Source organism: Lynx rufus, unplaced genomic scaffold (genome assembly GCF_022079265.1).
Source record: "Lynx rufus isolate CCGP_SWC_20201006 ecotype Redwood Valley unplaced genomic scaffold, mLynRuf1.p SCAF_13, whole genome shotgun sequence".
Taxonomy (NCBI): domain Eukaryota; kingdom Metazoa; phylum Chordata; class Mammalia; order Carnivora; family Felidae; genus Lynx; species Lynx rufus.
The window spans coordinates 45301780-45316835 of NW_025814827.1; the positions used below are offsets into that span (position 1 = coordinate 45301780).

At 45.5% G+C, this 15056-nt stretch overlaps 1 protein-coding gene across 2 annotated transcripts in view; it reads right to left on the reverse strand.

The window, feature by feature from the left end:
- SLC7A8 (solute carrier family 7 member 8) overlaps nucleotides 1–15056 on the reverse strand; it is a 51489-nt gene that overhangs the window by 13898 nt on the left and 22535 nt on the right. Inside the window, exon 4 of one of the 2 annotated variants that reach the window (XM_047075464.1) lies at nucleotides 622–747. In XM_047075464.1, coding sequence (XP_046931420.1) covers nucleotides 622–747 — 126 coding nt within the window. Of the gene's footprint in view, nucleotides 1–621; nucleotides 748–15056 lie in introns of those variants that run through there. The other variant, XM_047075465.1, reaches the window with a different exon arrangement.

Sequence of the window (15056 nt, forward strand, 5' to 3'; positions counted from 1 at the left end):
TTCCTGGAGTAAATATCCAGGCACCCCACAAGGCCTTTAGAGCTTGTAGGCAGATGGGAGGTCTCTCTGTTTGTCATCTGACTTTCTCCAGGAGGCAGTGACACTGGGTAGAGCCTAGTGGTGCCATGGTTCCCATGGAAGCCAAATACAGACTCGGGCTTGGAAAGGACCAAATCCAGTGGGGAATGTTGGCAGGGGCCCCAGGAATGTCGAGCTCTCTCTTGTAGAGATTATGAGTAATTTTGAAATGTGTAAAAATCTCCTCCATTCCTCATTTTAAGATATGGACAACATACAATATAAGATGCAGGGAGCTTTCCTGGGGCTGGGGCAAGAGGGCAACAGGAGTCCAGAGATCTGGGGTCTTTACCTAGCTATGCTAGAGCCATGAGGTCAGCATGGGAGAACTAAATTCTGCAACCCAGGTGGGGCATGCTCAACTTCCAACCACCCCAAAAATGGTTTCTTTTTCCCTTTGTCAAGCAAGTGAAGAAGAAAAATCATTCAAGGCCAGAACTGGGAAATCTCAGGGTGTGCACATGTTCAAAGACAGTGTGAAGGGGTATGTACATGCAAGGGGTGGAGAGTTGGGTAGGGCCCTGATGTTCAGGTGATACTCACCTTTGCAGATCTGTACAACTCCCATGATGATGATCAGGGCCAGGGCCAGGAGCTTCCCAGCTGTGAAAATGTCTTGAACCCGGGTGGCCCAGCGAACACTGGAACAGTTGACCCATGTGAGGAGCACTGAAATGACAGATCCCCAAACATACCCTCAGGGCTATAATGAGGCCCTCTGCACAGAAACAGAAATGCTCCTTGCTCCTGATGATGGGATTGTAACGGGCAAGCCAAATTTCCCTAAAGCTCAGCCCAGTGTCCAGAAACCTTGGCTAGGTTAATGGGTTACAAATGGGGATTATGTGCCACAAATTAGAGCTTGGTCAGAGCATGCCCTGCCCAGGGCTGAAAGCCAGAAGCAGGCATGTAAGTGTGGGCACTGGCTTTGGGGAAAATCAGCATCTGACCAGGGTGCAAGTGTGGGCTTTGTTTTCAGGTCACTATGCTCAGGAGGAGCCCTGAGCAGCTGGTAGATCCTGAATGTCATCTTCCTCAGCCTGAATTTGGGGCAATAGAGGTTAGGGGAATCTTTTGTTATCTGAGGTATAATTTACATAGAGTGAAATTCATTTTTCTAAGTGTACAGTTTGATGAGATTCAACAAACATGTTTCATTATTTAATCACTTCCACATTCTTTGATGTGTATTTACTTATGAGAGAGAGATGGAGCACGAGCGGGGTAGGGGCAGAGAGAGGGAGGCACAAAATCTGAAACAGACTCCAGGCTCAGAGCAGTCAGCACAGCGCCTGATGTGGGGCTCAAACTCCAAACTGCGAGATCATGACCTGAGCTGAAGTTGGACGCTTAACTGACTGAGTCACCCAGGTGCCCCACTTCCTCACTCTTTATATGGAACATTTCCAACACCCTAAAAAGTGCTCTCTCTTGTACACTGTGCTCCTTTGAGGTCAGTCCCCTTCCCCTACCTCTGGTAACCATTAATTTGGCTTCTGTCACTAAAGTTTTGCCTTTTCTAGCATGTCACATGAACAGAATCATATAGTATGTAGCCTTTTGTGTCTGGCTTCTTTCACTTTATGTGATGCTTTTGAGATCCATTCATGTATGGCTGTGTATGTCAATAGTCTGGGCCTTTTATTGTCAAGTAGTAGTCTATTTTATGTATCAGTTTTCTATTCACTGGCTGATGGACATCTGGGTTGCTCCCAGTTTGGGGCTATGATGAATAAAGCTGCTATAAACACTTGCACAGAAGTCTTTAAGTGGATTGTAGATATCTTTGAGAAGGGTTTTCATTGCTCTTGAGTAAATACCCAGGAGTGAGATTTTGAGTCATAAGGTAAATTATTATTATTTTTAAAGTTTATTTATTTATTTTAAGAGGGGGGCAAGGGAGAGGAGAGAAAGAATCCCAAGCAGGCTCTGCACTGTCAGCGTGGAGTCCGACATAATGCTCGAACCCACGAACCATGAGATCATGACCTGAACTGAAGTCAAGAGTTGGATGCTTAACTGACTGAGCCACCCAGATGCCCCTAACTTTATTATTTTTTAAAGGTTTTATTATTAAATAAACTTAAAAAAATTTTTTTTAATTGAGAGAGACAAAGATAGCATGAGCAGGGGAGGGGCAGAGAGAGAGGGAGATATATAGAGAGAATCCCAAGCAGTCTCTGTATGACAGTGCAGAGCCAGATGCGGGGCTCGATCTCATGAACCTGTGAGATCATGACCTGAGCAGAAACCAAGAGTGGGACGCTTAACTGACTGAGCCACCCAGGCGCTCCAAAGATTTAATTTTTTAAAAAGTAATCTCTACATCCAGTGTGGGGCTCAAGCTCACAATCCTGAGACCAAGAGTCATATGCTCTACTGACTGTGTGACCCAGACGCCCTCTGAATGTATGTTTAACTTTATAAGAAACAGGGGCACCTGGGTGGCGCAGTCGGTTGAGCGTCCGACTTCAGCCAGGTCACGATCTCGCGGTCCGTGGGTTCGAGCCCCGCGTCGGGCTCTGGGCTGATGGCTCAGAGCCTGGAGCCTGTTTCCGATTCTGTGTCTCCCTCTCTCTCTGCCCCTCCCCCGTTCATGCTCTGTCTCTCTCTGTCCCAAAAATAAATAAACGTTGAAAAAAAATTTTTAAAAAGAAACAGTCACACTGCTTTCCAGAGTGGCTATATCAGTTAGTATTCCCACCAGTGACAACAGGTAGTTGTGGCTATATCAGGTGGTATTCCCACCAGTGACAACAGGACGAGTTCCTGTTGCTCTGCATCCTTTCAGCATTTGGTACTGTCAGCTCCAAAAGTTGGGCTATTCTAGTAGGTATGCAGTGGTATCTCATTGTGGTTTCCATTTGCATTTCCCTAGTGAGTAATGATGTTGAGTATGTTTTCATGCGCTTATTTGCCACTATCCCTGTATCTTCTTTGGTGGCATGAGGGCTTTTAACTCTGTTTTACTTCCTAGGAATCACAGGGCTCTCACAGAGATCCCAACAACCTGGAGCCTCCAAGGGCTGGAAGAGAGTTGAGAGGCTGAATCCTACCACCACACTCACCAAGCAACCTGGGGGAGCCTGTGCCATAGGAACAGGACTCATACATGCTTAGGAAGAGCTTGAGAACAAAGGGAAGTTAAAATCCTCTTATTTCTCCCCCTAGTCCTCTAAAGGTAAAAGTCATACATGTAAAAGCACCAGATCTCATTTGCAACTACATGAATGGAACTAGAGGGTACTATGCTAAGTGAAATTAGTCAGTCAGAGAAAGCCAAATACCATATGACTTCACTCATATGAGGAATTTAAGATACAAAACAGATGAACATAAGGAAAGGGAAGTAAAAATAATATAAAAACAGGGAGGGGGACAAAACATAAGAGACTTTTAAATACAGAGAACAAATTGAGAGTAGCTGGAGGGGTTGTGGGAGGGGGGGATGGGCTAAATGGTTAAGGGGCATTAAGGAATCTACTCCTGAAATCATTGTTGCACTATATGCTAACTAAATAAATAAATTATTAAAAAACAAAAACAAAAAACACCAGATCTCTTCTCAAGCTCTGGCCAGGCCTCTGACTTCACTTGAACAGCTAATCAAGTTATATCAATACTTGATCCTTAAACTGCCCTTTTACTTTTCAAGAGTTTTCCAACCTTACTTGATTCTGAGAGCGTTTCAGTAAGGGGTTCAAATGTTATTATCTGCCTGTAACCTTTCTCCCTGCACCTCTTCTACCTGGCAAGCTCCTTCTCATCTTTCAAGATCCAGCTCAAATGTCACCTGTTCGTGAGTCTTTATTATTTTACTTATTCCTGACAATGTGACTGCAAGGTAAGATACACCAGCTGCATTTTATAGACAAGGAACAAAGTTTGCCCCTCCTCTCTACCCCCAGACCACTTTCTTTATATTTAGTTTTGGCATCTAGTTCTTTGTATTATAATGATTTGTTCCTTTTTCTCTGTCTTCATGTAGGCCAGGAAGGCGGGGACTGTGACTTTTCAAGCTTTTAATCCCAGGGCATCATTAGTGCCTGCAAATAGCAGGTGCTCAACAAATATTTAATACTTGGATGAAGAAAATGCCCCATATCATTAGACCTGTAATCTCATCTTAGTCTACACATTCTACAATGCACAGAATCTCCCCTGTTCCCCAGGAATCTCATCAAAAGAAGACACAATCCCCAGATGGTTGTACAGAGCCAAAAGGGCAACAGGAAACTTGACTTCAAGAGTAGAAACTCTTGACTCCTCATGGAGGAGCTGTTATCCAAGATGGTGTCATATAAGGAGAACCAAAACATGTTGTCAGAGGAAGGATTTTAAGTGCTTGAACAGGGAGAACATCTTGTAAATACTCGAATGTTCCAGATGGACTGAGACATCCTGATAAACACACATTTGGTTTATCTTACTCAATTCAAAAAGGATTTCAGGATCACATGCCTGGTGACAATCCAACCCAAGTCACTCTAAGCACCGGGGCCTGTGATCTGCTTCTCCTCAGGGCCCTGAGGCTTGCTAAATACAAGGCTGGGCCCCCGGGGCCCTAGGAATTCAGGCAGACACAAGCAATGACTTAAGGATAAAAGAGACTGATACATGAAAAGAAGATTAGGACACAATACCCATGAGGCTCAGGGATAGGTAAGGATTACAGATTAAGGAACCAGATTGTGATCACAGAGAAGAAAATTATCCTCTACCAAAGGGGAGGAGAGGGCATGGTGGAGAGGAGACAGCAAAGTACTTGGAGGGAAATAAGCGATGAGCAGGACAACTCACAGAAACTCCTCTCCCCCAGCAGGTTGGGGGGTGGGGGGGGGATGTGGCCACCTCCTGGTAGGCTGGGATAAAAAACACAAAATCATCTCCTTAGGAGGGGACTTTGTTAAGGCAACCAGAAAGATTCCTTCAGTCAGCTCCACAGTAGTGCTGGGGGATGGGAGATGTTTGAAGGAAGGGATAATTTGTCAAATAAACTTGCTGTGGGTATCTTCTGTCCCACCTGAGCTTATCTCCACAATTTCACAAGAACCCAGCCCTTGACTAATATTTAACCTTTTACCTTTACAGGGATCTTTCAGAAATAAAAAGAGAAATCCTGAGAATGAGGTGGAGAGACAGGCTGCCTGTGACACTAATCTCCTTAGAACAATGGCTGCAGGCCCTATATCTGACCCTTTACCCTGAAGTTGGGTGATCACAGCATGTGACTGAGGGGAAAGAGGGCACTTTGAGTCTCCTGCTACCACAGGACACCTTTCCTCACAGCAGGCTGAAACCCGAGCCTCCAACCAGAGAGGAAAGGTCAGTGAGTGGAGGCAACACTGTCGGGTGCTTGCCAAGTCCCTGCCGTGCTCAGGCCTTCTGTCTCTGCCTGTCTGCTACCCAGAACCCCTTTCTGTTGTTGATGACTGTGTCCCCTCTCTCTTCTCAGCCAGACCCTGCATTATGCATGTTTGAGAGACAGTGACCTCAGAGAAGCCACATGTAGATGGGGACTAGTGGCCAACTACAGCTTGAAATGTGAGGAGTTTCTTCCATCCATCTATCCATTCATTCATCCATCCATCCATCCATCCATCCATCCAAACATCATCTATAAAGGGCCTACATATTCTAAGCACTCTGGTAGAGTGCCTAGGGGAGTTATAAGTAAGACACAAGTTCCTGCCCACAGGGAGTTGACAGCCTAAGGGGGGATGCTGGGTGAGCTAAAAGATAATCATGCAACAATGATCATGCCACAATGTGGTGGCAGCAGAGCTCTTCATGGAAGCCAGTGGGCTAATTCAGCCCAGGGGAATCAGATGCTTCCTATAGGAGGGAGAGACCCTAACAGAAAGAAGAATTTTATAATTTTGGCCCAGCTGGATAAAATAAATAAGAAGGCATAAGACTCTCGTTCTTGTCCATTGTAATCTGGCTGTGAGGTGGTTGCTGCTTCTCTAGAGGCCTCCATGGAATCTTAGACTTATCTGTATATCTTGGGCATTTTCTCCTCTCTCTTTTGTTTCCTTTCTGTTTGCTGGGTTAAAAAAAAAAAAAAGACTATCAAGAAGACGATACTTCAAGAAGATGCTGAAGTCAGGAGTTGGTTACTTAATCTGCCAAGTTGGAAAAGGTGACAAGGTGACACCTTAATGTCAAGGAACAGGAGGGGTACAAAAAACAAGACAGGCAGGAGTAGGGAATCTAGAACCCAGCAATCTTTTTTTTTCTTTTAAGTTTACTTACTTATTTTGAGAGAGAGAGTGTGTGAGCAAGGAAGGGGCAGAGAGAGAGGTAGAGAGAGAATCCCAAGCACACTCTACACTATCAGAGTGGAGCCCAATGCAGGGCTCAATCCCATGAACTGTGAGATTATGGCCTGAGCCAAAATCAAGAGTCAGATGTTTGACTGACTGAGCCACCTAGGTGCCCCCCAGCAATCTTGTGCCCTGCTCAGAGCACAGGGCCTCTCAACTACCAGATAGGAGAGGTGGGCTCAGTACTTCCTGTCCATGGGAAAACTGTAAGACTGAAAGAGAGATGCAGAGTCCTCGGGTCGATGACAATGCAGATCCTGTCACCGACCTGGACAATGTCCACTGTAGAGAGGGTTGGCAAGCTCCTGTTTCCTGCAGAGAAGACTGAGTCCCCTCCCAGCCCTGATCCTCAGACTCTGATCCCTTGGGGACTCACAGAAGCTTCTCCTTCACTTCCTCCCTCTGATGATGACATCAGAACTCATGGGGCCATTGGTAGGCAGAGAAATGACCATCCCAGAGATGTCAACATCCTAATCTTGTTAGCATGTTACTTTATATGGCAAAAGAAAATTTGCAAATGTGAGTAAATTAAGAAACTTCAGATGGGGAGATTATCGAGGATTATCTGAATGAGTGCAATGTAGTCACAAGAGTTCTTATAAGAGGAAGGCAGGGAGGGTCAGAGTTAGGAAAAGAGACATGATGTCAGAAACAGAAGTCAGAGAGGGAGAAAGAAAGATCTGAAGAAGCCATGTTGCTGGCTTTGAAGATGGAAGAAGGGGCCATGAATCAAAAAATGTTAGGGAGTCTCCAGAAGCTGGAAAACACATGGAAACAACTGTTCCCAGAGCCTCTAGAAAGAACACAGCTTTGCTGACACCTTGAGTTTAGGACTTCTGACCTTTAGAAGTATAAGACACCAAATCTGTATAGTTTTAAGTCACTAAGTTTGTGATAATTTGTTGTAGCAGCAATAGGAAGCTAATACAGGGCCAGGTACCATACAGAAAGACCAGAAGGCAGGTGGCACACCTTGAAAGAGCAAACCTTTTAAAGAGTAACCAGACAGCATATCCAAGACCCCAAAGGAGTGCCTGTCCACAGACCTTGCAGAACACCTGTGGAGGAAAGAGGTGGGGCCCTCTAGAAGTGGTCAGTGAAAGTGAAGTCATGTATGTGCTGACCTAGCTGGCAAATTTCCACACCAAATGACAGCATCCCAACTCTTCCACACCCCCAGGATCCTATAGCTAAAGTGTTACTGCCTCCTGTTCCTTCCCTTTGTAATTCTATACAGTAGTAAACAGGCTCACCCTCCAATAACTCTAGCTGTAATTTTCTTTTCTTTTTAGTTTTTTAATGTATTTATTTTTGAGAGAGAGAGTGCAAGCTGGGGAGAGGTAGAGAGAGATGGAGACACAGAGTCCGAAGCAGGGTCTAGGCTCTGAGCTGTCAGCACAGAGCACGACATGGGGCTCGAACTCACGAACCATGAGATCATGACCTGAGCCGAAGTCAGACACCTAATTGACTGAGCCACCCAGGGACCCCTAGCTGTGATTTTCTTCTCACAAAAATTTGGGGCAAAAAAACACTCCTAGTATCCCTCCTTCATGCAACCCCAGGTTCTCATCCAGTCTCCTCCATATTCCATGAAACTTCAGGCCCACACACACAACCCAGATATACATACAAATGGAAGCCCAAGAGTCTTAAACTTCTTACAAGGTGGGTATAGCCCTGGGATGCTCACAAACATGGTTCCTTTGTTCTCTGCCCCCCATGGTTTTATTGGACTCCTAATTTTACTGACCAGAGGCTATAATTACAGACATAGAGGAAGTCAAGATGAAAAGCTAAGAGATGGGCTCAAGTGTCCTGAGACTGGGTTCCTTCCTCAAGTCAAAGGATAGAGTGGCGACAATGTGCACTATCTTGCAGTGGACAACACTGAAAGGGCCCTGGCAGAGCCCGTTCTGGGACTTTCCCAGGTTGAGTCAACCCAACCCAACCCCCCAGGAAGGGAGGCGAGGTTAAAGGATTAACAAATTTTAGAAGGGAAGAACATGAACAACATGTTTTGGGAACCTTTACCTTAGATGGATATATTATAGATTATAGGTAAAAGAGACAATTTAAAATTAATCTCTCTAGTCCATCTTTAAACAGAACATCAGTGACTTGCAAGCATAAAATAACTAAAATCTCCATTTAGAAAATGGGTTAGGGAATGGTGGGGCTGGTTTTAAGTGTCTGCAACCAGCACAGGCCAGGTTTTGTCTTCAGGTACTCCCTTGCTTCTGGACACAGGACTCTGGCCTCTTGCTGAGTTGGGCTGGCAAAGGGTCATTTTGTCTTCATCAGAGGCCAAGTGAAGACCTTCCCACATGGAACCCCAATCTCATTCCTTTTGCTAAGCCAGCTCTGCTCCATGTACCATGTCGTTCGGGTGTGATGAGGTGAAAGCCAGGATGGGGCCATTTGGATAGGGGGCTGGTTAAAAAAATTTTTTCTAAATGTTTATTTATTTATTTTTGAGAGAGAGAGAGAGAGACAGAGTGTGAGCAGGGGAGGAGAAGAGTGAGAGGGAGACACAGAATCTGAAGCAGGCTCCAGGCTCTGAGCTGTCAGCACAGAGCCTGATGCAGGGCTTGAACTCATGAACTGTGAGATCATGACCTGAGCCAAAGTCGGATGCTTAACTGACTGAGCCACTCAGGTGTCCTCCCCCACAAAAAATTTTTTACATTTATTTATTTTTGAGAGAGAGAGAGAGAGAGAGAGAGAGAGACAGTGGGGTAGGAGCGGTGGGGGAGAGGGGTACAGAGGATCCAAAGCAGGCTCTGTGCTGAGAGCAGAGAGCACGATGTGGGGCTTGAACCCACGAACTGTGAGATCATGACCTGAGCTAGAGTCTGATGCTTAACCAACTGAGCCACCCAGGTGCCCCTGTAACAGTGATCAGGGAGCATGTGGGTAGCTCAGTTGGTTGAGCTTCCAACTCTTGATTTTGGCTCAGGTCATGATCCCAGGGTCATGGGATCAAACCTCGTGTCTGGCTCCACACTGAGCATGGAGCCTGCTTAAGATTCTCTCTTTCTCTCCCTTTGTCCCTCTTCTCCACTCACACTTTCTCTCTAAAAAAAAAAAAAAGAAAAAGAAAAAGAAAAAGAACTGTGCTCAGAAGAATGAACTAGTTGGGGCTCTCCTTGTAGAAAGCCCCCAAACTAGGGGGAAATGTTTGAGGCTTTTGCCCTACTATCCAGAGGCACATTTCTAGCCTTATGGGCAATCAGAGCCAGGAACTGACCTGAGAGACTCAGAACATCATTTTATACAGAGTGGAGTAAGACCCCAACTAATGTCCTCCTGGCCCCCAGTTTCTCAGTTGCTTATTCTCCCACTACATCAGCCTTTATTTTATCATATACACATTGCCCTGCATTCCCTTTGCCCATTCTTACATTCTCTTTCTCCTGCTCCTGTCAGTGGTACTCAAGATCATTGCTGAAGTGCCACTCTGAGTCAGTCACCTGAAGATACTAGCTAGTCTGCTTTCAGGCTAGCAGGAAATGAGATGCCAATGTGGCAAAGGGGAAGACTAAGATGGCTACCCCTCAGAAACCAAAAGAGTCGCCTCCGTTGCTTCTAGAGCTTTAGAAAATTATTTCCCACTGGCAGTCTTGGTTCTCTGCCTTTGTATCCCCTTCTCTGGCCCCTTGTCAATGTCACCATCACTTGTTCTCTTGAATTCTGGGAACTTCTTTAGGATTTCTTGGTCTTGCTGTCTCATACCTTTCTCAGGAATGAGCTGGAGGCAGCTTGGAACAACTTGTTTTTGTTTAGCACTTCCAGAACTAGGCCTCTCTGTCTTTTCAGATAAGAGAAAACAGGCAGTAGAAAGTGGGGGGAAATGCCCAGACTTGCCGAAGTCCATAAAGACAGGTGATGAAGAAGAGAGGGAAAGAGAGAGGCTGAGAAACAACCGTGGTGAGGAAGGAAGAGGAGGGACAGTACACATCGATATGAGTAAGGGAGAAAGAGCCTGAGAGATGCAGCACAGAGAAGGCCAGGACAGAAAAAAGATATAATGCACTAAGCAAACAGCTGCTGAAAGGGGAAGCTGTGACGCCACTTTGTAGAAATCAGAACACCCTGTTCCTCTCCAGAGCTTCAAAATAAGCACCTTTACGGGATGGAGCTCCCAGACCTCTGAAGCAGCCATAAATTTCACCTGGGTCATAGGCATTGGTTTCTTAGTCTCACCTTTTGCTGGGACACACACTTCTCCTTCTTCCGCCTTCCGCCATGCTCTGCCAGCTCCCCCTAACTCCCTCCCTCCAGACCTGGAGCAAAAGGGGCAAGGTGACGCCCCTTAGACCAGCCCTCCAGGTGCCCAGGCTGGAGCAGCATGCCTGTGAGCACTCAGCCCGCAGGAGGGGGTGTGGTGACACTGAGCTCTGTGATAGGCTGGACAGGGCTCCTTGGCTACGTCTCCGTCCTGCTCTTGGAAGGATCTGGGCACGTGTTTCTAATTGTGGAGAGGCTGCTTGGGCTTGGCTTGCCTAACCTCAGCCATTTCCAGAACTAGGAGGTTACCAGTGCTGGCTGCCAAAAGACACTGATACGCAAAGAAAACAGAGAGCCCTGTTTGAGTTCTAACAAACACAACCCAAGGCTCTGATAAGGTTCCAGGTTTGCCCACACGGGCCAGACTGAGCTATCTTTCCTTCTATGAGTCCTCAGAGAGAACTGGGGGGAAAGGGGTGTGAGTGGAAAGACACAGCCAGCTTCCTAGAATCCTTCCCTGTTCACCCAGGGTGAGACATTTTTCACACGGGGTGAGGAGTTGTATTATAAAGTCTCAAGTTGTTGCCTATCTAAAACAAAGGCTGGTATTATGGTAAGTATAAATAACTTGACTGATGAAAGACAAAAACATCAAAACAAAGCAACAGCAATAACACCAAAATCAATCAAAGCAGCCCTCTCCTATAAACTAAGCTTTGATCCCAGCTTCTGTAAGGTCCACAATGGGGCTGTGAAACAGATCTTGCACCATGCTACAGTAACATTTTGTTCTTCTCCAGCCCTTTACATCTGGAAGCATTCTTCCAGCTAAGCTCCCACACATGCTGCCCTACCCCCCTCCCTGGCTCTCTCTTCCCCTTCCTTCTTATCCTGACCCCTCCGTGCCAGTTGCTAGACCTGGAGTTTCTGCTGAATCACCATCTGGTACTTAGTTTAGCCAAGAAGCCCAAACTCCCAGCTCAGCATTTTCCAAGAGCTGAGTAGTTCTCTCTTCAGCATGAACTAAACATGGCTTCTGAGCTAGGGTAGGGATGGGGTGGGGTGGGGGGAGAGAAAAATGGAAAGCAGCTGGAAAGCAGGGGAGACAGACCTAGTGCACTATGCCACCTCTGAGAGTTACATTTTAATCCTACTCATTATTGTCTCAGCACTGGCCTCAAAAATTCCTGTTATCTCATCCCCCCAATTCTCAGGGCAGATGCCTCCCAGACAAAATGGGAAAGGGAATGGGGCAGGTTCTGTGGGGTCTGCACAGAGCTCAAGAGGGCTAGCCTCACTTTTCATCACCCTCAGCCTTGGAGGAAAGGGTGTGAGTCTTGGGAGGTCTGGTTGGTTCTTGGACTAGAACACTTGTGGGCTCTGTTGGTGTCACTGAAGCTTATAAGCATGGACCCAGGCTGCAAAATTCCCAGGATTGGTCCAGTTATAACCCTATTCCAATGGCAGGTGGTACTTATACTTGTTCAACTCTCAAAAACAAATCTTCCCTCTCATCTTTACCCCAAAACTCCCTGTAACATTAGGCCCCACTCCCAGTAGTCTTCTAGTTTTATATTCTAGGGTATGTGAAATAAATATGAACTTCATAAATCACAGGCTCTGGCTCCTCTTGGTAAAACAAAGTCAGCAACAAAAGGCCAGAGGAGAATTTAATCTGCAAGGCTGGTTTGAGAAAGTTAGCAAGCTGTTTCCATCCTAGTGGAAGCTGAACTACTAGAAAACTCCCTGTTTTAGGAAGCCTCAATCCCATTTATTACTCTCTCAAGTAGGGCTGGACACATTCCCAGGAACAAGTTCCTCATTCCCCAATTTCCAGGACTTTGGCTGTTTGGACCCTTTGAACAGCAAACTCCAGTCTAAGAGTGAAAGCTGGAGACTAGAAGAGACACTATGGGAATCCAGGAAAGAAGAGGTGATCGGGACCAGGAATTGAAGCATATTGAAACTAAAAAGAAGACAAAGAAACTGATCTGAGAACAGAACTAGATTTAGACTAATGGACAGAAGTGTCCAACAACCAATGGATCTCTAGATCCAAACTCTAGAATTTGCTGTGATATTTATAATTGCTTACTATGATATATAAAGTATAGAGCACTTCTTGGTAGTTGTTCTTATTAGAACTCAAGATTGGATTGCTCTTAAGAAATGTTAAGATGAGGGTAATAGGCACAAAAGATACTCCAGAGGTCTTATAGGGCAGGGAGGAGGTGAAATGGCACTGAAGAGCAGGTGTTTACTCTGCCATTATAGGCATGAATTCCAAAAGTATATGGAATGCCTTCCTCAAGTCCCAGCAACAGATCATGAGTATTGGAGAGTGAATGGGAAGGGTGAATGGGAAGGGAAGTGAATCGTGAGTATTGGAGAGACCGATGGGCCAACTCAACACAGTATGAACCACACCAATGACAAGGCATTAAAATATAATCCAGTGTTATCCTCAATTTATTTCACTTGCATTCCAATGAGAATGTGCCATCCTTGACTCCCCAATCATCATAATCACCAGGTCCTATAAATTCTACCTTGTAAATGCCAAATACATCTATTTCTGTATACCCCCACAGCTCCATCCCTAATTCATATCACTGTCATCCCTATCCTGGATTCCTGTAACCACATTATAACTGGTCTCCTTGCCTCTGATCTTATTCCCCTCTCCAATTCATCCTTTACTCTTGCAGCCATGAGTTTTCTAAAATGTAAATATGATCATATCAATTTTCTGAAACCCTTTAATGCTGTCCCACTGCTCCTAGAGTAAAGCCCAATCTCTCTGGCATGGCCCAGAAGGCCCTTTCATGGCTGAGTCTTCACTTCTATCTACATTTCCTACCTCTTAGTCTATGCTGTGGCTATACTGAATCACCTGAAGTTCCCCTAAGGGGGAATGTTCTTTCCTGTTCCTAGATCTTGGCACATGCTAATCCTTCCTGCTATAACATTCTCCCTGTCCCATCCCATTCCACTTTTCTCTCCATACTGAATGTTGCCCTATCTCCAACTGGTCTTTCCTCAACTTATATGTAATTTTCTCCAAGATTTTCCTCAACCACAGTCCCTACTCCCATTTCTTTTTTTTTTTAATTTTTTTAATGTTTATTTATTTTTGAGAGAGAGACAGAACGTGAGTGGGGGAGGGGCAGAGACAGAGGGAAACACAGAATCTGAAGCAGACTCCAAGCTCTGAGCTGTAAGCACAGAGCCCAATGTGGGGCTCGAACTCATGAACCACAAGATCATGACCTGAGCTGAAGTCGATGCTTAACCGATTGAGCCACCCAGGCGCCTCTACTCCCATTTCTGTTATATCTAGCTCTGCTTGGATGTTGTCCTCTTGGGGAATTTACGAGTTAGAACTGAAATTCCTTGTGTCTTTGTCAGAATCATCCATTGGACTGTGGGTTCCTTGGTACAGGAACGAAGTATCCTCATGTCTAACACAGTCCCTGAAGCAGAACAGACACTCAGTTATTCGAGAATAATTGAATGATTCTGTATCCCCTGTGGTACCTGGAAGACACACATGTGGACTCAGTAAATGTTTATTAAGTCTTAATTTCCTGCTACTGCCACCGCAAATGAGAATGAGGTTTTTTGGTTTACTGTTGTATCTCCTGTGTCTCAAACAGTATCTAGCACATCATGGGCACTTGATAAATCTTTGTTGAATGAACAAAGTGTTGAGATTCTCGTTTATATAATGCTTCCCAAGAGTCCCAACTCCTTTCTAGGTTGTATTGCTCTACAGCAGACTTTTGAGCAACAACCTGGGGTAGCCACCCTGAGGAAGGCTTCCAGCCAAAGACCTGCTCAGTGCCCCTCAGGGCTTTGCGGAGGTGGTGGAAGGCAGAAATAGAGAACACATTGTGAATGCTCATCACAAACACTAGACAGTTGAAACATTTCATTTTGATTCGTCCTAGATAAACTACATTGCTCCCTCTCAGTAGTCCATCACCATGTCCAGCTGATTCTACTCCTAAATCTTTCTGGTTTTTGTCACCTTGTAACTTCATTTTTATTTCAGGCCAGGATTTCGCTGGCCTGGACAAATGTTTAGCCTGCTAACTCATCTTCCTGCTTCAAGTGTCACAGTCTTCACTCAGATGTGAGCCTAATCATGTTACTCATCTGCTCAATATCCTTCAGTGGTTCCCCATGCCTTGGATGAACCTGCTCTCTCCTGTATGATATATAAGATCCTTCGAGATCTGGCCCCTTCTCACCTGTTCAACCTCCTCTCCTATCACTCTCCTGGGCTCCATCCACACAAAAGTACTTGCTTTTCTCCAACATGTCATTTCTCTCTTGACACAAAGTCTTTCCTGTGCCCATCCCTCTACCTGGCTGTTCTATTTCATGCCTATCTGGAGCCCACCTACTTACCTTTTT